The sequence below is a fragment of the Epinephelus lanceolatus genome, chromosome 9 (assembly GCF_041903045.1).
Source record: "Epinephelus lanceolatus isolate andai-2023 chromosome 9, ASM4190304v1, whole genome shotgun sequence".
Taxonomy (NCBI): domain Eukaryota; kingdom Metazoa; phylum Chordata; class Actinopteri; order Perciformes; family Serranidae; genus Epinephelus; species Epinephelus lanceolatus.
Genome location: NC_135742.1, coordinates 16,443,267 through 16,470,480, shown reverse-complemented (window position 1 = coordinate 16,470,480; position 27,214 = coordinate 16,443,267). Strand labels below are relative to the sequence as shown.

The 27,214-nt window shown below is 41.9% G+C and overlaps 1 protein-coding gene across 1 annotated transcript in view; it reads right to left on the bottom strand.

Annotated features, from left to right (window-relative positions):
- The window catches only part of msh3 (mutS homolog 3 (E. coli)), a 74,024-nt gene that overhangs the window by 40,300 nt on the left and 6,510 nt on the right, over window positions 1–27,214 (bottom strand). The window contains exons 5-14 of the mRNA XM_033618604.2: window positions 25,794–25,910; window positions 25,588–25,705; window positions 24,533–24,672; window positions 24,157–24,323; window positions 17,640–17,749; window positions 16,085–16,199; window positions 15,429–15,513; window positions 11,347–11,456; window positions 6,973–7,105; window positions 1,456–1,643 (exon numbers count right to left, since the gene is read on the bottom strand). Coding sequence (XP_033474495.2) covers window positions 1,456–1,643; window positions 6,973–7,105; window positions 11,347–11,456; window positions 15,429–15,513; window positions 16,085–16,199; window positions 17,640–17,749; window positions 24,157–24,323; window positions 24,533–24,672; window positions 25,588–25,705; window positions 25,794–25,910 — 1,283 coding nt within the window. The remainder of the gene's footprint in view (window positions 1–1,455; window positions 1,644–6,972; window positions 7,106–11,346; window positions 11,457–15,428; window positions 15,514–16,084; window positions 16,200–17,639; window positions 17,750–24,156; window positions 24,324–24,532; window positions 24,673–25,587; window positions 25,706–25,793; window positions 25,911–27,214) is intronic.

Here is a 27,214-nt window from a genome sequence, read left to right as displayed (position 1 = left end):
TTAGTGATTTACAAATCTTCATATGAAATAATAAAAACCAAGGTTTTCATGTGCGTAGGTGTGTATATGTCAGCTCCAGGATATGTTCACGTAAAAATATGTAAAATAAAGTCTTGACAAACGCTGCTGCAAGTTCTCCATTTCTTAATTTTGAGATAATGTTGATACAGTGCTATCACACATCAAGTTAATTAGCAAGACAATCTTCCCACAAAACTAACTGTAGTATTTTAAGTCCTACACTGGTGCTAAAAAATAGTTCTTTAATTAATCAACAAACCTTTAATCAAGTTTTGATAATGGCAAAAATGCCAAACACTGTCTAGTATCTGCTCTGAAAATGTGACAACTGCTGCTTTTCTCTGTTTTATATTTGGGGTCTGAAGCATCTGAGACATTGTGGTGGGCATTTTTCATGTTTTTCTGACAATTTAGAGACTGTACAATCACTCAGTTAATTTAAAAAATGAATGTATTAATCCTTAATGAAAGTAATCCTTAGCTGCACACCTGCACTGCCAGACTACAGTGAGTGTATCCAACAAATCAGTTGCTCATTAAGCTTTGTTCACAAGCAGTAAGAAATCAGCTTTAGCATTAAATCACTACATTTGATTCAGACTTGCACAGTACCTCTACTTGTGCCACGCCATCCCTCCTGTATCCAAAATATTGCCATGCATTTAGGCACCAGTTCCCTTCTGGCATTAGCACCTTAGCCTTCACTCATCTTGTCACACTTTCCTTCTTTAAATATGCAGAGTAGTATCGCAGCACTCGTCTAAAACCTAACACCTACAGACAGAATGTCCGAGGATGGAGGGATATCGTACACTGTAACCATTGAGGGGATTTTAAAATTGAATATTAGTATATTCAAACTGCAATATCGCAGCCTCTCACAATGTGTTTATCGCTGTAAACAACATTGAAACACTGAAAGATCAAATATATCCACCTTATTCCAGAAGGTGCTACTGCAGAAATGATTATGGGTAAAACTTCCGGGGAGACAGTGGAAGCAGTTAGTCGCACTGTTTGTCTATGGTTAGTCTCAGTGGCTAATCTTGTTGGCTAGCTGTGAACGATGGCTCTTTTTGAAAGCCTTCAGTTTAGCAAATACTGCTTCATTTTAACAGATGTTAAACAAACATTAAATTAGCATTTTCTTAAACGTCCCTGTGGATCTCCAGTACCTGTTGTTCTGCCTACGTCTGTAACGTTTGGAACAACCAGACTAAGCTAAATTTGTTGCTTCAAAAACAGTGTCAAACATGCACCCAGAACAAAAGGGGATTGTTTCTCCAAGCAAAAGGTTGCAAGGTGGAAGTCGCACCCATAATTCATGCAAGGTAACATAGGGACTAGGAATAAAGTGGATGGAGCAGCCCTAATCGCTTCTCAGTTCCTCCTCTTTCACCTGGACACCTCCTCCACGTGCTGCTGGATACTCACTTGGCGGCCTTTTCATTGAGCACCTTGAGGTGGCTGTGGGCCGGAGCCAGCAGGTCAGGAGTGTCCAACAAGAGGCCTCGGAGCAACGCAGAGCTGATCTGTGACTGGATAGCTGGCAGCAAGGCCTGCAGTTCAAGCCCCAGGCGAGAGAGACTGCTGCTAATGAGGTAAAACTCCTGCGTGGAAGACTGGAACACACACAGAGAGAGGGAGATATGCAGAATATTTAACGAAGTGTACACAGGTGAGCAACAGCTGGTTAAAGTGGTAAATGAAGCTGCAGATGATTAGATGGTAACGGCAATTTATAAACCAGAAATAAAAAATACAGACTTTATTCTCCAACTAAATGCAAATCATTTTTTGTGTGTGTATATTAGGGCTGTCAAAAGTGTTGATACTTTGATACTTTTTCAATACCACATGTTTAAAAGGTTAAAAGGTTTTTTTATACTAATATTGTATCTGAGTGTAAAATTTTGGTATGGTGGCAACCCTAGTGTGTGTGTGTGTGTGTGTGTGTTACTGGGGGATTCTGTAAGCCAGCAAGATTAGAACACTAAATCTCATCAGCGCTGGGTATGGCAGCCAAGCTTAAAGAGCGACCATGTATTACAGCCAACACTGTGGTGACAGACACCACTCATTAGCAGCAGCACAGTCTGCAAGTCTTTACAATACAGCAGCAGGAATATAAAGCCCCCCGAAAAACTAAATATCACAGATGTTTTACTGTGAGACAAGACGCAGATACGGGATTTATTCAGAGTTTCAGCCGTTGTTATCCTCCGTCACTGATGCCAAATATCACCAAGACAAATGTGTTTACATGCTTCATCACTTTAAAATTAGGTGATGATCAAAGGCTGCCATTAATACTTTTTATTTTGTGTAGATTTCAGTTCTATTGGTTTTTGCTGACAATCCATAATATAAGAAATACAGCTGTCTGTATTCTAAATCAGAGCAGATACTGATTTATGTTTCCTCAAGGTGTACCACCCCAGTCAAACAGTGGCCATTTAAAGGTCCAGTGTGTAGAATTTAGTTGCATCCAGCGATGAGGTTGCAGACTAGGCGTAAAGCCCCGTTTCCACCGAACACTTTCACTGGGTGCGGTTACATGACGGCTTCTCATTCAGAATGAAATAAATCTGAATGAAATCATCCGGAATTAAAGTTTTTCAGGTAGTTTACATGGGAAATATTCATTTTGAATGAGGGTTTACATGGGAGATCAGTTTATTCGCCTTTATTCGGGTCTGCACAAGGTTTGGGGCAGGGAAGGTTTCTGATTGGATAGGGGGCGGGGCGGATGTTACGTGTTTACGTTTACCGGAAGAAAACACTGTAGTCCTCGCTCCGGATAACAAGATGTTTGACGACGCCGTTCTTAGTGCCTTTTTCAGGCATGCTTTGCTTATATTCTTGAAGCAGCAGTATGACAACAACCTTGTTCTACTAATGCTTCGTCTGCTGAGGAGGAGAAGGGAGGTAGAAGGTCGAAAAAGGGAGATAGAAGACCGTGCTTTGGCGTATGGAAACCGGTGAGTGCAACGAGTCTGACTGCTCTATCTCAGCCCGTTGCTATGCGCGCTATATACGTCATCGCGCCAGAAGGGCAAGGAAACAAGCATGCGCAGAAAGACCGGAATGAACTTAAAGAGGAATGAGCGTTTACATGCACACAAAATTCTTTCATTTGGAATGACAAACGGAATAAACCATCTCCTTTAATCAGATTTAATTTTCAATCGGAATTACCACTTTTAATCGGAATGGCCTTTCATTCCAAATGAAAGTGGAATTAAACTGTCCATGTAAACGTACTGAGTATGGTACCTTTGGAACCAAAAGTAACCCTTCAGACATGGTACCTAGACCCTGGCATTTCCACTGCAAACAGTACTCTTAAATGTGGGCGGGGGTGTTGTCACTCACTGCTCCGTCCAACACTCACTGTATTTCCTCATTACCAGTGACACAGATGGAAGTCTGCACCTTGTTTATCGTCCACAGAATGAGGCTGCATGCTGACATTTTCAGAACAAAATAAAACAGGCTACAGTGAGAGTCTCTCTCCATGCAATATTTAAAAATAGCAGGTTTGTGCATTTAGTCCTTCTCAGGCAAGGTCAGGGATTTAGTGCTGCTGTAGCCCACAGGAGCGATACTTCACAATGCTTTTTTTTTCTCCAAACTTTTCTCCGGATTAAAATACATGCTGTTCACATAATCCAGTCGAAATTAATACATATAAACGCTTGAAGATCTACTCATTACTTAAAGTGTACAGTACAGGCCAAAAGTTTGGACACACCTTCTCATTCAATGTGTTTTCTTTATTTCCATGACTATTTACATTGTAGATTCTCACTGAAGGCATCAAAACTATGAATGAACACGTGGAGTTATGTACTTAACAAAAAAAGTGAAATAACTGAAAACATGTTTTATATTCTACTTTCTTCAAAATAGCCACCCTTTGCTCTGATTACTGCTTTGCACACTCTTGGCATTCTCTCCATGAGCTTCAAGAGGTAGTCACCTGAAATGGTTTTCCAACAGTCTTGAAGGAGTTCCCAGAGGTGTTTAGCACTTGTTGGCCCCTTTGCCTTCACTCTGCGGTCCAGCTCACCCCAAACCATCTCGATTGGATTCAGGTCCGGTGACTGTGGAGGCCAGGTCATCTGCCGCAGCACTCCATCACTCTCCTTCTTGGTCAAATAGCCCTTACACAGCCTGGAGGTGTGTTTGGGGTCATTGTCCTGTTGAAAAATAAATGATCGTCCAACTAAACGCAAACCGGATGGGATGGCATGTCGCTGCAGGATGCTGTGGTAGCCATGCTGGTTCAGTGTGCCTTCAATTTTGAATAAATCCCCAACAGTGTCACCAGCAAAACACCCCCACACCATCACACCTCCTCCTCCATGCTTCACAGTGGGAACCAGGCATGTGGAATCCATCCGTTCACCTTTTCTGCGTCTCACAAAGACACGGCGGTTGGAACCAAAGATCTCAGATTTGGACTCATCAGACCAAAGCACAGATTTCCACTGGTCTAATGTCCATTCCTTGTGTTTCTTGGCCCAAACAAATCTCTTCTGCTTGTTGCCTCTCCTTAGCAGTGGTTTCCTAGCAGCTATTTGACCATGAAGGCCTGATTGGCGCAGTCTCCTCTTAACAGTTGTTCTAGAGATGGGTCTGCTGCTAGAACTCTGTGTGGCATTCATCTGGTCTCTGATCTGAGCTGCTGTTAACTTGCGATTTCTGAGGCTGGTGACTCGGATGAACTTATCCTCAGAAGCAGAGGTGACTCTTGGTCTTCCTTTCCTGGGTCGGTCCTCATGTGTGCCAGTTTCGTTGTAGCGCTTGATGGTTTTTGCGACTCCACTTGAGGACACATTTAAAGTTTTTGCAATTTTCCGGACTGACTGACCTTCATTTCTTAAAGTAATGATGGCCACTCGTTTTTCTTTAGTTAGCTAATTGGTTCTTGCCATAATATGAATTTTAACAGTTGTCAAATAGGCCTGTTGGCTGTGTATTAACCTGACTTCTGCACAACACAACTGATGGTCCCAACCCCATTGATAAAGCAAGAAATTCCACTAATTAACCCTGATAAGGCACACCTGTGAAGTGGAAACCATTTCAGGTGACTACCTCTTGAAGTTCATCGAGAGAATGCCAAGAGTGTGCAAAGCAGTAATCAGAGCAAAGGGTGGCTATTTTGAAGAAACTAGAATATAAAACATGTTTTCAGTTATTTCACCTTTTTTTGTTAAGTACATAACTCCACATGTGTTCATTCATAGTTTTGATGCCTTCAGTGAGAATCTACAATGTAAATAGTCATGAAAATAAAGAAAACGCATTGAATGAGAAGGTGTGTCCAAACTTTTGGCCTGTACTGTATGTCATATAAAAACTAAAGTAATGGTCAAAGTTGTCATATTAATTATTTAAGGTGTGTTGATTGATTCACGCTGTCAGCTCGTACACTGAGTAACATTACAATGTTAACGTTCCACCTAAAAGTTGCTGGCAGTCGGCCCAGTGAGTGAAGTTATTTTTTCTCCAACTCCAGCTGCTGCAAGAGGCAGCAAAACATCCTTTCATTTTATAGTTACAGTCTATTAATAAAACTCTCCACGGTATGAACAGTGGTTACATGAGCCTAAAAACCAGCCACAACTCAGCCCTGAGCAGAGTGACCCTTTGCTACTGACCAATCAATGGACAGTTGTGTTCACAGCTCCACCTTTTAGTACCAGATCTGTGTGCTAGGTACTCCAACAGAATGGAATGGTTCCATTGGTACCATTCACAACTTTTTGCAGTGGAAATGGGAAAAAAAACGCAAATGGTCCTATCTAAAACCAGTGTTTGATTTGTCCATTCTAGGCTACTGTAGAACAACATGGCTGACTCTGTGGAAGAGGACCAGCTCCATATGTGGATAAAACAGTTCATTGTAAGGTAACAAAAACACGGTTCATATTTTCAGGTGATTAAACACTAATCAAAACATAGTTATGAATATTATAGACCACCTCTGCCGATAGACATCCCTGAATCCTACACACTACACCTCTGAGATGAAATTCAGTTGATGATTAATTAATGCTCCGCATGGAAATACCTCAGAAGAGAGTCGATGTCGTGGATTACATCGACTTCACATTCCCATTAGTGATGTCACAGAACAGTACCAAGTCATGAAAGGTTAATGAGAGTCACCCTGACAATGGTTTATGGCATTAATCACATGCTGTAGTTTTAATGGTCCCCTGAGATGCTCTTTCATGAACCCAAACAGACAGTGACTGGAGACCAGTATGTCCTCCTTCCCATTATGTCAACGGAGCCATAGAGACACAGGCCATTACACACAGGCACATTTATCTACAGATGGGCAAAATGACAATTAAGGCCCCTGTGTGTGTTGTGCATGCGTGTGTATATTTGTGTGTGTGTTCAGTGACATTTGATCGTTTTCTTTTAACAATATATGAAGGAGTCAGAAAGTTGATCATGAGCTCAGAGCAGAGTGCCTCTCTCATCTCTGTAAAACACATACACATGCACACACACAGGTGGGATGAAGCCTTCTGACATTTCAAAAATGGGTCCGATGGGAAATGAGATTGTGTCAGACAATCAGGTAAGTGGCACCGAGGCGACTGCTCCCTGTTGTTAATCATGACGCACGTCATAAAAGAGAGAGACGGAAACAGGGGGAGCTGAAATTGTATTGGTTTTCATTATGACACAAAGAGCAGGAAAAGGGAGATCTGCTTTTTTTTTTTTTACTGCCTTTATCAGAGGGTTGTAGTTTTTGATTTTTCTAACAGATCTCAGCTTCACAAGGTGAGTAACATGTTATCATAATTGAAAGGAAGGATCACTAGTCCTGCAAGGAAAAGTCCAAGGTTGTGAAAAAACGATCATATCCAAGGGGTAAGACGTGTGTCTGTGTGTGCGTGAATTATAATGCTTTTTTTATTTTACCTTTTTGTGGTATATGCTGCAGATGCCTCTCTCCAGGTCGGGCAAATGCGACAGCAGGGATTTGATGGAATTTAAAGTGGGAGAGTGTGACTCCAGGATCTCCTGCACAGCATCCTGCCTCTCTGAGATAGACCTGTGGGTTCATGATAGAAAAGGAAAGTAAAGAGTAATGAAGGAAGGCAAAGAGTCGAAGAAATTAAAATGTTCAATCTCAGTCATCAGCAAAAAATAAGTTCTTCTTTGGGGAACTGAATTGGACTTGATTGAAACAACTGCCAAATTGCCACTGATTCATAGATTCTGTGATGAGCTGGCGTTCGCCGGTAGCCTTAACAACTTAAAGGAATTCTACATCCCCTTTAACGACCATTTGTGTATCGTTGAATTTGTGAAGAAAACTTTGATTTTTTTACTTGAACTTTGAACAAACACAACAACAAGATAGCATACTTAACTCACATATCTGCAAAGGTATTTAAACCAGGTAAAAAAAAACACAGGGGTGGTAATTACAGAATTACAGAGGGATTATGTGTGTCTTAGTGAGCTGTTGATCTGCAGGATAAATGACACAAAACAGAAAGAAATATTGGACCATTCATGTTGCTTCTGGAGTTTGGCTCATTTTACGAACAGTACTCAGTATGACCTCCCACAGTTGCTGTTCCTCATTATAAACCTCAGAAAGGTCGGAAGCTGAGATCATCTACACAAATGTTTGAAGCCACAGTCCCTCTTTTAGCTGAGCTGCATCCTTCCAGTTTGTTGTCATCAGTCTTTTAGCGGTCATGCATCCAGCTGTTACAATTTGTGCATTGTGATATGACCAGTCTCCTTTAACTGTATAACTCAAAAGACACAATGCTGGGTCACAGTGAACAGCGTAGCCAATCATTTTTCCCCGGGATTGTGTAACATTATCCCAGAAGGTTTTAATCTTAGGACCATACCATACGGTAAAAAGTGCCTTTATCTTGTTTGCAGAGCCAACAAAGAGTTAGAAACAAATATGTGAAGAAAAGATTTTTCTAACATGCCTCCACTGTGAATGCAGAAGCTTAATTTGAACTCATAGAGGTTGGAGTTTAACAACAACAACCATCTGTTAACAAACTCTCACACAACCCGACTTGTCCAGTCATGAGACTTATCAATGATCTCTTTAAGGCCAGACTCAGAGCTGCTGGCCACGTAGTTTGCTTGTGTGCTATTGTGTGACCTTGATGTTTAAAAGTCATACAGAAACACAAACAAACTACCAATCGAGGCAGTGGTAGATCAGCAGCTTCTGTGTTCAGCGAGGTAAAATTATCATTATTGTCAATGGAGTCTGGCTTTGAGGAGAGATAGGTTTCACTTAAAGTTCAGTACCTCATTGGAAGGGGTTGTCTGTCTGGAGAGTACTGAGACCTGAATTGGATTACACTGAGTCCGAGTTTATAAACAGATGTTTTAATACAGTTTTGCTGTTGTTAAATAGGTCCCCTATAACTTCAGCCCCATCCATCCATCCATTTTCATCTGCTTATCAGGGGCCATGTCACGGGGGCAGCAGGCCAAGCAAAGCACCCCAGACATCCCTCTCCCCAGCAACACTTTCCAGCTCCTCCTGGGGGACCCCTAGGCATGCCCAGGCCAGACGAGATATATAATCCCTCCAGTGTGTTCAGGGTCTGCCCCGGGGCCTCCTACCAGTGGAACGTGCCTGGAACACTTCTAACAGAAGGCACATAGGAGGCATCCTGATCAGATGCCCAAACCACCTCAACTGACCCCTTTCGAAGCGAAGCAGCAGCGAATCCACTCCAAGCTCCCTATAGATGCCCGAGCTCCTTACCCTATGTCTAAGGTTAAGCCCAGCCACCCCACAGAGAAAATTTGTCTGCTTGTATCCACAATCTCATTCTTTCAGTCACTACCCAGAGCTCATGGCCATAGGTGAGGGTTGGGGCGTAGATGGACAAGTAAATCAAAAGCTTCGTCTTTCAGCACAGCTCTCTCTTCACCACAATCTCATCTCATCCACACCTGGCGCCTTGCCGCTGGGGAGCTTTTTGACAACCTCAGCAACCTCTGCCAGGGATATGGGCGAGGGTTCCCTGAGTCGTCAGGCTCTGCCTCCTCCATGGTGGATGTAATGGCTGGGTTCAGGAGTTCCTCAAAGTGCTACTTCCACCACTTGACGATATCCCAAGCTCATCCAGATTTTTTACCATGGTTGGATTCTTCGTTTCATCGTGGAGGCATGTGAGAAAAACAGTTTGCTTCACAAATTCAGCGTAACACATGGTGGATGGTACAAATGGCCATTCAGGGGGTGAAGTATTCCTTTAAAGTCAACCATCTATGAAGGAAGTGATTATAGTGTTTTCTATAATAAGTAAGATTTCTTCAGTTTGTATTTTTAATTAGTTTGCAGTACCTTAATAATATCCTTTCTGATGACAGATTAGAGGTGTGTTATTGGAGTATTAAAATGTGTGTATTAGTTTAAAAAAAGTTTAAAAACAGATCCACTGAGGCAACATTTTCGTACTTTTTACAATGTGGGCAGCTGAAACATGAAATATTAGAGTATAAAGTGTTAAAAACAAGTGATGACCTGTGTCTAACTTACGCATAACCTGGTAAAACACATTCTACTAAAGACAGAGTAAAAATGTGGGAAAAAAAGCAGAAAAGTTGATCTGAGTTATGTAATAAAATGGACATCAAACTCACACTCAATCATGCATGTATGCCGTGTGCGTGTGTGTGCATGTGCATGAGTGTTTGTGTCGTGTGCTGCTGCACTGTGTGTCTTAGTATTAATGTGCCTGCGTGTAATCTGGGCTTTATTGATGTTGAAATTCTGTAGAGGAGCTGTCTGTATAATCTGAGCGCAGTGCCCAATCCACAGCGATAATCCCTGCACTGTGGGAGGGAGAGAGCATTTCACACACACACACACACACACACACACACACACACACACACACACACACACAGAAAATAGTCATGCAATCAATATATGGATAATAACATTACACTGCGGAGAAGAGAACCTGAACAGTGCTGCGATAATATAACTGAGAGGTTGTTTGTGGCAGAAGTGCTATGAGTCAGTTTCAGTGTTTGTGTTCAAAGAGGTCGCCTCCAGAGCAGTTTTTGTGTGCGGTTTTACCCTGCAGTGTTTCTGAAAAGAAGAACAACTGCTCTGCTGGGGATAAAAATAAGTCAGTGTCCATATCATATAAGCTGTCTTACATCCTCTCTAACAATGCTGGCTTACTGATATGTGACATTGGAGAATTTATTATTTAAATTATTAACTGAAACATGAGAAAAAGAAATAATTTCATATGTGACTGTATCAAAATACAGTAATAGGGGTGTAGTGATCCACTGACATGATCGATATATCGATTCAATGATCAACGATCCAATATCATTGATGCAAAGTGAAAACATCGATCCATATTGTCATCTTAAGGATACTCTTTTATTTTGTATTTTAAGAGAAAGAGGATGAGGACTGCAATCTATACAGTGTCATCTTGTGATGAAACATCAAATATAACATTGCAGTCATTGTGCACTTGTACTTTTTGTCCCACTGAGACAACACAGTGAATGTATGATCCTGTAAGCATGGCCTAGTTTGTCCAAAGTTAGGCTTCAGGTCAGAGACACTGCTTTCTCTCAGGCTGCGTGCCTCCACTAGGACTGACAAACCAGAGGCTATCTGGTCAGTTCAATTCAGATCTTTACTATTCCACTAGAGGAAAATTTATTTGCAGCAAGGCAGCTTGAAAAATAACAAAAACACATCTTAATAATTACAAAATCATGTCATAAGTGGAGCTTTTTGGGGGGAGGGTTAACAGCCTTGGAATAACGCTGCATTCATGTCATATCAAAATGATTTTAATTACCATAATGATGACTGGGAGACTTGTGTTTTTCTCAATAATGCATAAGTGCATGAAAAATCACACACCAATGCACCATGTCGGCCAAAGTCTGTTGTTTCAGATAAATAAAAACTAAACGGTCAGTACACAGTATTTTTATCTACGCACAACTAATTTTGCAATCACACAACCATCTCGAGTTGTGTGATGAGGTAAACGCTTGCAGATCGTTAACACTGGAATTTTTCCCATCTCTACCAGCCATCCCAGATGATGGTAAGCAGCATAAGCACTGCCTGTAAGTCCAAATTCAGGGCGAGAATGTGCCCTCATCTTGGTTCTGTAATCCAGACGGCCTCACAGAGCAGACAAACTCCTGATGTTCAGATTTACTATGTGGCACTGATGGCGAGACTAGAGAAAGAAGCTATATCAGTTTAGCTGAACACTGACAGGAGGTCATAGGCTACTCTGTACTTACTGAGAGTCTGTGAGGGGCTGGCTCACCCACTTCCTCATCAGTCTCCTCCCAAACGGAGTGCGAGTATGGTCCAACACCCACAACAGACTGCCCTTCACACCACCATCTGTCTGTCGTCGAAAGAACACACAATCACAGAAAACACAATTTACACATGCACCATTTGAATGTGCCAAATTTCAGGAAAAGAAAATACATTATGATGTGCTACATTTAAGATGTGAGAAGGATATGGAAGCCACGAGGAGTCAGGTGAGGAGGTCTGAACTGAGCTTGAACTTCACATGTGACGCACATGCCACGGCAGCGGAGTCGTGCTGAACTTTTGAGCTGTCACCCATGCAAGCCTCACTAGTCACTGAACATCCTCTTGTGATCGGAGGAATGACAATTTAACTCACCCCTTAAATGTTGACAGTCCGCTGTACAACCACGACTGCAACCTGGTTTCTGCTAAGTTGCGGGGACACAATCTGGACAGTCCTGACATATATAAATATAAGTCACGAAAATGAAGACTCTGGGCTTAACTTAAAGCTATAATCAATATTTTAAAATATTGATTGTCGACACACCTGGATCATTGCTTTTACTTAAGGAAATACTGGAGAGTTTTGCCCTGGTTGATGCAAGGACACTTGGTCGAGTTTTCTCCCAAGTAAAGCCCACAACCTGCCTTTTAGACCCAATTCCCGCACCGTTTTTTAAAACATTTTATGGATTCTTTGAGGAAAAGCTACTGTACATGGTGAATTGCTCTCTTCAGACAGGTGTCTTCCCGACCTCTTGAAAACGGCGGTGGTGAAGCCCCTTCTGAAGAAGAGCAATTTAGACCCCAACATTTTTAATAATTATCGACCTGTATCCAACTTACCATTTTTAAGCAAAATTTTAGAAAAACTGGTTTTTAACCAAGTAAATGATTTTTTAAATACAAATAACACTTTAGAGAAGTATCAGTCTGGTTTTAGGATGAACCACAGCCTTTTTAAAGATTTTACATGACATCAGGTACAATTTAGATAACCATAAACTCACAGTCTTGGTACTACTGGATCTAACCGCCACCTTCGATACAGTAGACCATCACATTTTATTAAATAGACTGAGGCACCTGGTCGGCCTTTCTGGTACTGTTTTTAACTGGTTCGTCTCTTACCTTACTGATCAACACTTCTTTGTAAGTATGGATACATGTTCCTCAGGAACCCATGAGATAAAGTGTGGGGTCCCCCAGGGGTCAATTTTAGGTCCAACTCTTTTTAATCTCTACATGCTTCCTCTGGGGGACGTCATCAGGAGGCACGGCATCAGCTTCCACAGTTATGCAGATGACACACAGTTGTACATCGCCGTGTCTCCTGATGACACAGGGCCGATTGATACCCTTTTAAACTGTATTTTAGATATCAAGTCATGGATGGCAGTGAATTTCCTACAGCTCAACCAGGACAAAACAGAGGTTTTAGTCATTGGTCCTGAAGGCAAGAGAGAGAGACTTTTACCAAAACTACAGGATTTTAAACCAACACAATCTGTAAAAAATCTGGGTGTGATTTTTGACTCTGAGCTCTGTTTTATTCCGCATATTAAAAACATAACAAAGGCAGGTTTCTACCACCTTAAGAATATAGCCAGAGTCCACCCGTTTCTCTCTCAGGCCAGCACGGAGGTGCTGATGCATGCTTTTATCTCCTGTAGGTTAGATTATTGTAATGCCCAGCTCTCTGGTCTTCCCAAAAAGAGTATCTCAAATCTACAATTATTAAAGAACTCAGCTGCACGAGTGCTGACAAGGACCAGAGGGCGGGAGCACATTACACCAGTTTTAAAATCGCTGCATTGGCTCCCCGTGCGCTTCAGGATCGATTTTAAGGTTCTTTTATTAGTTTTTAAATGTCTTAACGGTCTTCGGCCTTCTTATTTATCTGACCTGCTTTTACCATATCAACCCTCATGGACCCTGAGGTCCTCCGGCACCCGCCTTTTGACCATACCACAAGTTAGGACTAAAACACACGGGGAGGCGGCATTTAGTTATTATGACCCCCAATTGTGGAACAGCCTGCCGGTGAACCTCAGAGCTGCAGAGACTGTCTGTTGATGTTTTTAAAAAGAGGCTCAAGACTCATCTCTTTAATCAGGCTTTTAACTGATCTCTTTATTTATCTATTTTAAATTCCTCTTATAATCGATTTATCTATCTATTATCTATTTTTTATTAATTTTTTATGTTCTTACCCTTCCTCTTTTTACGTTCTTATATTATTTAACCTTTATCTTTTGTTATTTTAGTTAGCCTATAGGTTTTAGTTTTGATGCATTTTATGTCTCTGTTTTAGATCATTCTTACCTAGCTACTAACTCAATTTTATGAGCTAAATAGCTTTTTGTTTATTTGGTTCTTTTTATACCTTTTATCCTATCTTACTGTTTTAGTCCCTCAGCTTTTAGCTGTGTGTGTGTGTGTGTGTGTGTGTGTGTTTGTGTGTATATTTACGTATCTATGTGGGGTGGAAGGGTTGGGTTTTCTCTTTTCTTTTTGTTTTCTGTTTTGGATCTTTGTTGTTTTTAACCTCTGTGAGGCACTTTGTGTTACTGTTGTATGAAAAGTGCCATATAAATAAAGTTGATTTGATTTGATTTGAAAATAACAGTGGCTTCTCTTGTATCATAGCATTACTGAACCCATCCTCCTCCACTGCACCACCTGCTCTTTCACCACCGCCCCGATAGAAACAAGCTCCTGAAAATCACCGGTATATCTTCTGAAATAATTGGCCTCCCCACCCCCACCCTGCCAGCCCTCCTTGACACTGCCACCACTCGCAGAGCACTGACCAAAGCACACAACCCCTGCCACCCCCTCAACCCGTGTTTCACCCTCTAACCCCTATGGCTGCAGATTCAGACAGCGACTCTGCAAGAAATCTCGCTTTGGGTGTAGTTTCATGCCCTCAGCAACTACTGCCTTAAAGAGCCTGGGGTCACTGTAATAGAGCTGTTGCTGTGATGTTCTTGTTTGTTTCTGTATGTTGCTTGTTTTGAGTGTTTGACTGTACAGACTGTGAAGCAAATTTCCTCCAGAGAGGACTATAAAGAATGGATCTGATGTCATTGACACTGCCCATATTTAGTCAGAAACCAAAGTATTGGACAACTTACTGAAAAAAACAAATGTCAGCTTCATGGTGGCACAAGAGGAAAAGCTGCCAGGCTCCTGAGGCTCTGGAACAATCTTCCCGAGGAAATCAAGTCAGCCGAGTCAGTGATCTCTTTTAAATCCCTTCTTAAAACCTACTTTTATCGGAGAGCCTTTCCTGATTTAACTTGGGTTTTAAGTTCATTTAAAGTGTATTTATCACTTGTTGTTGTTTTCATGTCTTGTCTGTTTCAAAAATTGACATGTAAACACTTTGTAACTGTTTTGAAAAATGCTCAATAAATAAAGATCTTTATTATTATTATTTACCAGAAAATTTGAGAGAGCAGGCTGCCACACACAACTTAAAAGCAAAGATTAGACCCATTTTTTTTAAAAGGACTTGGTTTCAGCTCTGTAAAACATGCTGATAACACAGGTTTTCTTTAAGATATTTTTTAGGGCATTTAACCTTTAATAGACAGGACAGGTAAGTTTGAAAGAGGGAGAGGGAGAGAGAGAGAGAGAGAGAGAGAGAGAGAGAGAGATGACATGCAGCAAAGGGCCACAGGCTGGACTCGAACCCAGGCCGCTGCAGCAACAGCCTTGTACATGGGGCGCCTGCTCTACCCACTAAGCCACCAACGCCCCGTTAACACAGGTTTAAAAAGAAAAACATTTAAATGCTGTGTTGCTTTAACGGGCAGCACTGAGAGACTTTACAGGCATGCAACTGACTGGCAGTTTGCTTATGACCTCCCTTCACACACTTAAGACTTGAGTCAAGAAGACAAAGTGCAGATGGCTCTGTTTGGCAATTAGTATACACACGAGGATTATGCAGTATGGTGCAGTGTGAACCATTTATCATCCAGACAGACCCCACCCTTTCATTACGCTTGACCAGTTTCCATGACTGCCAGCTGAGACGTGCTGTTACCTGATTGTTGAGGATCTCGAGGTTCCTGAGGGTGGCGGCACTGAGGGCCATATTCTGCGACTCACAGGACAGACGCCGGAATGAGCTGCACGGAGTAAAAAAGACTTATTAAAATACAGCTGCATAATGAAATGATCAATGAATCAATGGGAAGAGATGTAAAAATGTGATGATGGAATTAAGAGTGTGTAATTCTGTGAAGGAGATCACAGACAGGAAACTTCCTGTTGACGTTCACCTCAAAAATGTTGTACATGGTGAACAGAAGGGGCTAACAGCTGCATCACAAATGTGAAATAAATTATAAAACACATTGTGGTACATTCCTGTAAACTGTAAATCTAGGCTAGGGCTGCAACTAACGACTAATCTACTGATTATCCTTTTAGAAAAAGCCATTCATAATTTAGTCTGAGTAACATGAACAAAGGAAACCCTGCAAAATCTCTCATTTACGAAGTTGGATGTTTGGCATTTTTTACTTTTTTTCTTGAAAAATGACTGAAATGATTCATCAGTTATCAAAATGATGGACAATTATTTTTCTGTCAATCAACCATGTGATTAATTGACTCATCATATTAGCTCAACCCAGGATTTCAGCGACCAGTAGAAATCCTGGATAATTGCGCAGTGCAAAGCATGTGTGTGTGTACCTTTCACTCCTGAGAACTCTTTCTAGGTTGAATTCTTGGAGGTAGAGGATGAGCGGCCCCAGACAGCAGATCACTGGGCTCTCCAGGGATGCAACACTTGACAGAGAGCGAGAGCCTGGAGGGCACAGACACACAAACATGCCACATTTTACAGATAAAACACAGCCATGACTCACAGGCCCACTCCTCAGACACATCCAGCGCGTTACAGCTGAATGGCTGTCCTAGTCTCAATGGACCTCATTCACCATTAGTTCTCTCTTAAAATCATTCTTAAAAAAAGGTCAGAAGAAAAGTGTGTGTCAGATTTATGATGTTTTGGTGAATGGCAGAATTGTTTACACCTGTGTTCAGATACTGATGAATCCCACTGTCCTCATAAACTGAAAGTGCGTGTTGGTCCTAATTGGCATAGGTAAACATCCTGTAGATAAAAAGGCATGAGACTGCAGGGCTGTGTGGACACAGAAATTGAAGAAGAAGCAGAAGTAAAAGAAGAAGACAAAAAATGTCCAACCTAAGTGTAGAGCACCGGATTCCCCCCGGTGTCAGTAGTGGATTTAAGATACCACAAAAAGATGCGTGAGATGTTAAAAATATGTGTTAATCAAGCACTTGACTTGCAAACCACAACCTTAATGCAATGTAGTAGCACCATTGTCAACACAGCACGCTCCAAGGTGGAAGGTGGACTATTTCACGCAATGTTTCTGTAAGTTATCAATAACTAGGAATGCTGCTTGTCACTTTTTGTCCCGCACATCCGAACGGCCTGTGATATTTTCTGGCGTGATAAGTTAGCATTACAGAGATATCAAATATTCCTCTTAATACCTCCCCAATGTCTGATGAGGTGGACATGATAACCCTTCATACACATAACGTTATTCATCGCTACAACAGTAAATACTTTTTCTCTAACCTGATATGTAGTGTGTGCTGCTCATGTGAGCATTTTTGATGAGCGCCTCCGTCCAGTTCTTTCATCTCATCACATTTAACCATAGTTGTCTTTGTTTCTGTTGACGGGCAGTGGCGGCTGGTATGCGATAAATTTAAGTTTTGAGCCATGACTCCTTCTATTCTGGCTCCCAATAACACAACAAGACGACATATTCAGACTCCTACGTAGCCTACAGCTCTGTAGTGGAGAGACGTGTTTTGCCTCCAGCTAACAAACTGACATCATCGTGACATCGGCCCTAAAAGGGTCTATAAATTACAAAAATATAATTGTAATTTAAATTCTATAATATTTTACAACTGTAGAATGTAAACACATAAACCAATTATTTCACACAAACATGTCAGCACAAAATGTGCATACGTGTGCTCAAGTGTATGTAGATTCTGTTTTTATCTAAGAACAAATCCCAAATAAGAAAACACTAGTGCACATCAGAATCTTGGCAAAACTGTGTAAGTGGCTTTTTAGAAGAAGTTTCTTCTTTAGAATGGTCAGTGAATGAGGCCCGAGAGTGTGTGAGTAACTGAAGGGAGTATAGAGTAAAAGACTGAAAAGAAAAGAGGCACATAGTAGCACAGACAAACACACCTTTCTCCTGGGTGTGGCAGTAGAATTCAGTGGCTGTGTTCATTGCAGAGGCGAACTCAAACTGAGCGCTGTCCCTCTTCTCAACTCTCACCCGGTCATCAGCCTGAGCGCTGGAGGGGAACAACATGACAGCACTGATTCAAGAGGTCAGTGGGGCCTGTGACTGTACGCACAGACGAACGAAGGAAACACAACATCCCATATCTGATCGTTTTCCTGTCTGTGAGAAAAATTAGACGCAGTCGCACCGCATGTTCAAACACACACACACACACATAAACACAGTTTCCCTGAATCTCCCTACTGCTCCATTCACTCGCTCGGTGTTGCTGCTTTCAAGGACTCGTCGCTTTGTCCGCTCTGTTGTTGCCAGGGCAACCAAGGCAAACACGTGGCTCTGGACGCAGTGCTGGAGCATTTTCTTTCTTCCGTTTCCTAATGCTTATACACACACACACACACACACACACACATAGAATAATCATCATCTCTCACTCCAGTCACTGGTCAGACTGGGAGCAAAGATTGTATAAAAGTGATCAATAGACCGTATATTGTGCCAGAGGTGCAACTACGACCATTAATCATTTAACCAGTCAATTCAGCCATATTATGAGGTTTACAAGAACAGCAACAATTGCTGGTATTGATCCAGGAACAGAAGGGTGCAGCCTAGCATCTCTGCAAAACCCTGACAAGATATAGCATTATGAACCTGGGGTTTCTCAGCCGTCACAACAATGAAATAACGTTTCAACAAGAGTCAACAGCGATGTTAGCTGCTTTCCCTTTTATAGTACTTGGGTTTGGTTCATCACTGCAGATGTGTAGTGGTGGGTGCGTCACATTATGCAGAGTTTTTCGTGCTTTTTTTCAAATGCTCAGAGAAATGTGATGCTGATAATCAATCAAAATCAGGGTTAAAGGTTAAGTCAGAGATGTTGTGACCCAGAGAGCAGAGGTCAATATGCACAACAGATTGAGGCGCTCTCTAAGTATCTATGGCCCTGTTTACACCAGGTGATAATGTGCCTCCTGGGTGATTGGATCGCAAGTGGCCACATTCTTTCAGCGGTGTGTGCGCTAATTAGAGGTGGGCGATTTAACAAAGTAAGTGATATAGTTTTACTTATTAACCAGTTTGCCTTCAAATAATAAGTAAAAACTAAACAAAAATGATCTCTGAACAACAACAAAAACAAAAGTAACTCAGAGTGAGATTCAGATTCTGTATACAATATTAATAGTTCAACAAAATAAAATCTACCACAAATTGAATTGTTTTTTTCCCACCTGGACCTTTATGCTCTGCCATTTCTCCTCTAATCATCACGCTGTAACCTGTGACAGGCTGTTAGGATACCACAACTATCACACATTCACATTTATATATTTTTTTTCTTGAGCCGCAAGGCACATAGGTTTAATCACTTGACTCCTGTGTGTGCATGGCAAGAAAGGAGAAGGAGAGACACTGTGCTGCTGCCGGAGGAGTCGCTGAATGAGTTCCCTCTGCAGGGAGGGTAACTCGCCGTAACTCGCTAAAAGAGTCTGACAAGTTCTGGGCTGTTAATACAACATTCAGGACGCCACAGTTTACTCCACACTACTGAAGCTGACATGACATGACAACAGTATGTCAACAGGTCGAAATATCACAAGTATCACGATATGCATTTTTCATATGATATTAAAAATTATCTCAATATTATCGTGAACGTGATGACACGGCACAATCCTAGCGCTAATGTGTCCTTACTGCTTTGAGGGACAGCCTACTCAGCTGACAACATTGCTCATCTGACACCCTACCAGATTAAAAAAAACCTGGGTGTTAGTTAGTAGTTGCACTGACACAGAGGTGAAGGACTGTGTGCAGCTGTTAAACGGTCCCAGCAAACTCACATCAACAGGGAAACGGCTAGACTTAGTTGTTGAACCCATTAATAACCGTTAGGTAATGTTAGCCCTGTGATGCTTACAGTTAGCCCTGTCACTGTGTGTATGCAGCTGTGCAGATTCTCACCAACTCACCCCAGCGTGGAGCTCACACTCATGCAGCAGTAGTCTCCTAGCTAAGTTTGTCTCATGATAAACAAAGACAGAGAGAAGCCCCTTTCCCACTGCACAAAGAACACACTTAACATCTGGCTTCTTTAGTCAGTGGGAAATGTTATATTGGCAGGTCTGATTAGCTTTTATTAGCAGTGATTAAACTATGACCAGGTGGATGTGCTAGTTTTAGCCCCTTTGCTAGCTGTGGTCCACTGGCAATGGAAAACGAGCTTATTTTTAGTGGCAAATCCCGGGTTTAACCTACGTACATGCACTAATTTTGGTGGACAAGGGGTAAGAGGGAGAGAGGCAAGGATGGGTTGCCAATCAATAGGCTGTGCACAACCCTACAATTAAATAAGATTTTATTCATTTCAAATAGTAAAGGCTGTAAGTGTGCATTTAGCACGACAAACCACCCGCTAATTAATAAAAAAGCATTTGCTCTGTGCAAACAAAAATAATGCAGGTGTTTATTTGCATTTGGAGCGGGGAAGTGAGATTTATTAACAAGTGGTCAGCCCAGACGCGTGTGGAGACACAGCCTAATGTCAGGTGGGAATAGACAGACTTCCAGCTGTCCCCTTATGATCCGATCACCCAAGATGCATGATAATACCAGATGGAAACAGGCTCAATTGCTGTAAGGTGAACACAAAGCTCTGAGAGTGGGTGTTTAAATCTCCACACACACACACACACACACAGATAAAATACATATATTAAGTCTTTTGGTGTTTGTGCCTGATGCATGACTACCGTCTTGTCATGTGCCCAGGATGTAAGAGTTCAAGAGTGTCAGGCATCGACTTAAAATCTTTGGGAAAGTGAGAACATTTGTGTTGACAGCGTCAGCCAGCGAGCTTTTCAGCCCCTCTGATCCCCGTCACCGCTCTAATCCTGACTCATGACTCCAGGCTGGGGATGAGTAAAGCAGCCAATACCGCACCTAGCTGCTCCCAACCTCCCAGGGACTCATTACCTGCCGCTCCATGGACACACATACCTCCCGTTGCCAAGGGGCTCGTCTCGTCAGCCCACCCCAGAGACACGGAGGCTGTCGAGCTAACGTCAGCGGCCACAAAAACCCTGTTTTAAATGCTCACCTGGGTGGGTCTTAATGTCAACAAGTGTCAGCGCTGAGGTCTATCAAAACATCTATTCAGAATAATCTATGCATTTAAAGTGTCATCAGATGAATTATGATTGAGAGAAAAAAAACTAATTACCTAGAAAAATATCTTGGGAGGTCGCCAATAGTAGTGATCTGTGAAGGGCCTGTGAGAATATGAATTTTCTGTCTGAGCTGAGCGAAACAAAGCTGCCCTGTATTTGTATGATACAGGCTTTGAACTGAGAAGAGTCTTGTCTCTGATGATCACAACACCAGTGCTGTTCAAAGACAATAATTGGACTGGCCTTTACAGGTCTATCTCCGCTATAATCACTCAACAGGAGGGGTAGCGAGAAAGAATACAAATGAACCAAATTTTCCAGAATGAAATTGAAACAGAGAGGGAAAAAATGAAAAAGGAACAAAAAGTAGCCACTGGAATAAAACGGAAGATGGATAATGAGAAATGTGCCCCATCAAAGAGTCAAAGACAAAAAAAGTAGCAGACATCCCTTCTATTTATCCAACCATTCCCTTCTAATCCACTCTGCTCCCTCCCACTCCCTCATTTCATTTTCACAGCATAATGCAATCATAGGCAGCCTCAAGAGGAACCCGTCCCCACTGGTGTGAACATGCTGGGTGCAGACCGTCGGCGAATGGTGGCACGTTGGAAGGCAACAGGTTTCTGAGCCATCAGTTTAGTAGTCACTGTCGCTGACCATGTTAGTCAGCCAGCTAACGAAGGACAAACTGTTTGCTCTTTTTGATATTGTGGTTCACACAGCAGCCTGCCTGCGTTAAATAGACGTCTGCTTCTGCAGCAGAGTCTCGGCTGAAGCTTGTTAGTTCAACATAAAAGCTGATGACTCCCTGTTGTACCTATGCTGAGCTTCTCACTGGGATTCGACCGCTGCAAAATGTCTGTGATTATCTGAACTGACGGTGATACAATTTTCAAGTCTATTAAAAAAAATAGTTATCCAAAGAGGCATTAAATGAAGGTTTCAGTCTGTAGAAATTATTCCTGTTCACACTGCCCATGAAAGGAATACTTAACCCAGTAAATGAAAATTGGTATATCAATTGACCTTTTGCTAAGCTCCGCCCCTTTGCAATGGTCCGACAGGCTGTCAGAGTAAGCATGGAGCTCACACTGTAACTAACTGCACTCCCTGAAGAAATATTATCATATTGTTGGAAAACTAAAAGAGTGATTCCAGAGAGAAGCAGACAGAGGGGTCTACAGTCTGTGTTTGAAGGATGTATCCAGGATGTCAAACTGACTCAGCAGCAACAACAGGTTAAAAAGACAAAGATAGTTAGAAGCTAAAGCCGAACTACAGGCTACAGATCACAGTGTAAAAGTGAACCACCACATCACTGCTGATCGCCACAGAAGACAATGAATATAAAGGGAAACTTTGCTGATATTGAACCAGCTGTGTGGCATCGCAGTGTGTGCAGATGAACAGTGTTTGGCTTCACCCCTGTGCCACCGCTAGCGGTCAGACCTCCGCCGCCGGACGGGCAGGGGTCAAACAATGTTCATCTGCGCATAATGCGATGACACACAGCTGGTTGAATATCAGCAAAGTTTCCCTGCTTCCCTTCACTGGTTCCTGTACAGCAGGGTCGGTCTATTTTTCACTGTTATAATCATTAAAAAAACAAAAGCAGCATGTGTATACATTCAGTATCTATATCTTCAGTAGCTAGCTAGCTAACCCTACACTTTTCAGGGTTTGATTTTGGTTTTGGAACAGGGAAGAAACGTATATAGTTTTCCAACCTCTCCAGGTAACGAGTATCATTAATACACGACGTGCCCCAGGCACAACATTTAACTCCAAATCCACAAAACCAGCCTGAAAATGAAGGAAATCTGAATCAATGGAGCACAGCTGTGTTGTTGTTGGACCCTGGTCTGAGCTGGCCTGATGCTACGTTATGATTGGCCAGTCTGCGTCCGAGGCAGGACTTAGCAAAGAGTCAACTGGAAATTACGCCTGCTTAAGCCTCATGTTACCTTCAGATACGTTTTACTGGAGACAACAAGGACTGTAGATTTTGTTTCCTATCGCTTACACAAAAACCACAATAAAGATTTATGATGCAAGAACTGTCTTTTACCTTTTGTAAAGTGTGTCGCCAGCAAACTTGAAAGGCAACCCCAGCTTTGTCCACTTGGTGTTTCCCTTTGCTATATTTGCTTTTCTATATATGCATATTTCATCGCCTTGTCTGGATTTTTGTAGTTTCCACTTAGATGTCTGCAGCTTACGGTCTGGCAGTATCGTCCCAAACACAGCAAAATAAGGAAACAACAGGCAGAGGGCAGAGTCTCTGCAGATAAATACACCACCACACACTTGTAGTGGGTCGTAAGTGATGACAGAGTGGGATTACTTCTGTATACGTTGTTTTAAAAGGAAAATCCTGCAGAGTATACCTTTGAAAAAAGAATCTTTTACAGGCCAATAAGAACAAGAGGAATGATTACAGCAAGTAAACCTGTTCTAATGTTCATGACTAGGTGGCAGGTTTGAAAAATTTTTTAAACGCTACACTTTTACTTGTATGGCAGTAGTTTTCTATGACGGTGCTGATATTAGTCTGGTGCCTTTCCCTTCACTTCTCTATGTCAGAGCATCCACTGACTGTTATTTCGTCACTTCTAAATGTTGTACAGTAAATGTTATGTACATTGTAAAACTAGGATACGATTTTATATCCATGTTTATCTTTAGTTTCCTCCATCGGACTTCCCAGCAGCTGCAGTTTGGATAAAATAGGGATGGACTTTATTACTTTGGCCCTGAGTAAAACTTCTAAAGCCTCACAAATACATTTATCAGCATTTGAGCCTGCTGGGGCCTTGAGGGCCAACTTTTATTAACTTTTATTAACTATAACTTTTATTAACTTTTAACTTTTTTTCAGCATTCATAACTACTTTACACGTTTGATGAATGAAACAATCTCAAGTTGATATATCATGACAGTTATTTTAAAAAAACCCATCCATTTATTTGGCTTTATCCTGATTGGACCCTGGTTGGAAACTGCTAAGCCCTGCGGTGAAACCCAGCATGCTGAGGGCCATTACCGCACAACCCCTCAATGAGCCTGCATCGATTCCCTCATCCAGACTGAGCCCAGAGAGCTCCAGACAAAACAACTGTCTACCTGCCGCGGGGAAATCTAAACACAATCCCTCAGAGTGACACAGACTAAACTCACACACACAGATATATACACACACACTCTTTTGTAAGCACACTGAGAATAAACTGTCATGTAGTAAATGGGTACAAGCCGCCCCCTAGTGCCCACACAGCAGATTACCTTGCATTGGCGATGCTCTGCAGGAGCCTGCTGGTTTGTTCGGAGAGGTCAGAGGGCACCAGGATCTCCACAGGGTTGATCTTTAGGACACGACCCTCCAGCTCAGAGCGAGACTGACCATCAGGGAAACAGTCCAGTAACACGTCGCCTGTGCTGGGTTGAACCGCCTGCATACATAAACAAACGCAAAAAAATGAATGCACACAGTGGTCTATAACATAACCCCTTTACATCAGGGGTTCCCAGCTGGTGGGTTGTGGTCCAAAAGTGGGTTTAATTGCTAATTTAATTAACTATAAATATCAATCTGGTTAAAACTGAAAGATGTGATGATGTGCATTCATAGATTTTAAGAATTAGTACTCATCAGCCTCACCACCAGCCCCACAGTGAGCTGCTTCTTCAGTTTGTCCCAGGTCTCACTGATGCACAGCAGGAAGCTGTCAGGCGGGTCCAACACCACGTCACCACAGCCTCCCTCCTCTACATCCCCAAGTTTGCAGACAGGGTTCACATCTCAAAAACAAATCTGTTAAGGACACTGCTTGAGATTGAAAAAGCTGTTTTAAAGGACTCTACATTGCAGTGTTTTTGTGTCTAAGTGTCTAATGGAGACAACATTTTTTGAAATTGGTCCACTCTGCAATTTACTTCCAATAAAAGTGCTTGTTTTTGCCACTGACAGGCTCAGATTATTATTACAAGTGTCTGACAACATTACAGAGGCCATCCCTGCAGAAATAGACCTTTTATTGAAGAGTAAGATCCTTTTTGTTTAACCAGAAACAGCCACAAAATCACCATTCCTAAACCCACCAGACTCCATTTAAAAAAACAGCAATTTTATAATCGTAGAACACACTTGGTTTAAAGTCGACAGAAATAAAATAAAGCCAATAAAATCCATCTTAGTTCACCTTTCCACTGTTCCAACAATCATCAAATCTGATTTAGTTAAAATAAACCCTTAATTCACCCAGTTAGATGTGAAAATATGCTGGATCTATACATGCTTAAATGATTATTTATTTAAATGGAGTCTGGTTGGTTTGCTGAGGGTGAGTTTGGGGCTGCTTCTGGTTAAACAAAAAGGATTTTATTCTTTAATGAGAATGTCTGTCCCTGTAGGAATCCTTTCCATAATGTTTTCAGACACTCGAAATTATAGTCTGAGCCTGTCCGTGGCAAAAACAAGCACTTTTAGTGGATGGAATTTGAAGGTATGCATATGCCCTAGCGTACATTGCAGGCTTTATCGCCGCCAACAGCTGCAGAAAAATTATTGTCTCCATTAGTCACTTAAAGACAAAAACAGGCAAAATAGAGGCCGAGTTGAAATGACAAAAGTTACCCTTCAAGGACACACACACACACACACACACACACACACACACACACACACACACAGATATTCACGCTGTATAAGGATACCCTCTCCCACCAGAGTGGACTTGGTGTACAGAGCACTCAGCTGACGAGCGAACAGAGCGTTCCTATTGGACCCTGAGGCCTTGATCGCCGACGTCTCCGTCTGCTTAACCACACCAACCTAGAAATTAAAGACAATGTCAAAATAAGAAACACTGCGAGTCTAAACAGCTTCAAAATATGAGCAATACATAAGATATGTTCCATACCTTGTGTCCGTGGGACACCAACCGTCTGACATGAACAAACAAACGGTGTGTGGGGATGCTGCACGTCATGAAGTTGTGATCCAGGTGACAGACGATATTCAGCTCCTTTGCAGCAATCTGTCGACACACAAAGAAATGAGGTCTGTGCTGCCTTAAAGGATAATGAAGGCCAAGTTGAGTGATCAGACATATTGGTGTTGGGTCTAAAATTTGAATCTATAATATAGTACTGGCATACAAGTTGTTTTTTAACCTGAGCATTCAGATATCAGTAATTATCAGATAAAAAGAAATCATTTTTCCTATCCACTGACACTGATTTAAAAATATACTATGTAGCAATAAGTTACCAAAAAACACCTTTTATACAGAGGGAACACACGTAACAATTACATTTATACCTGAAAATATTCTTTAACCTTCTGTGGTGCACATTATGATGCCACATGGTAAATAAATTTTGGTGATGTCTTTTTTTTTTTTTTTTTTGGTCGTAAAATAGACCATGTATAAAAGTCTGGTGGATTTAGGAATGGTGATTTTGGGGCTGTTTCTGGTTAATCAAAAAGGATCTTACTCTTTAATAAAAGGTCTATTTCTGCAGGGATCCCACCCGTAATGGTGTCACTTATAATCTGAGCCTGTCAGTGGCAAACACAAGCACTTTTATTGGAGGTAAATTGCAGAGTGGACCAATTTGTCTCCATTAGACACTTAGACACAAACACACTGCAAAGTAGAGTCCTTTAAAAGAGCTTTTTCTATCTCTTTGCGCTTCAAGCAGTGTCTTTGACAGATTTGTTTTTGAGATGTGAACCCCGTCTGCAAACTTGGGGATGTAGAGGAGGGAGGCTGTGGTGACGTGGTGTTGGACCCTCCTGACAGCTGACTCCTGACAGCTTCCTGCTGTGCATCAGTGAGAAATGGGACAAACTGAAGAAGCAGCTCACTGTGGGGCTGGTGGTGAGGCTGATGAATATGAATTCTTTGAAACTATGAATGCACATCATCACATCTTTTAGTTTTAAAGCTATAGTGCGTAACTTCTACAGGTCTGTAAATGTCCGTTTCACCCAAGCCACTACTAGAGGAGATGACACAATGCTGATTAAGCCGATCGGCTCCTCTAACATCTCGCGGTATTTTTCAACATATATATCATTTTTAGTATGTGTGTCGACCGGCGACATTCCTGCGCTGGCGCAAAGGAAATGCTTCCTCACAACAAGAAGGGAGGGGGAGGAAGAGCGGAGAGTGTCATAGTTGAGAGGTAGAGCACAGGTAGAAAGAGAAAGCAACATGGCGGAGAAGCGGCCGAGACACGGTTCAGAAGTGGATCCTACCACAAAGAAAAAGCCTGGACGTTCGGCTGAAGTTCTATTTGCAAAGAAGGAAAGTGACTGACTGAGAAGGCAGACAAG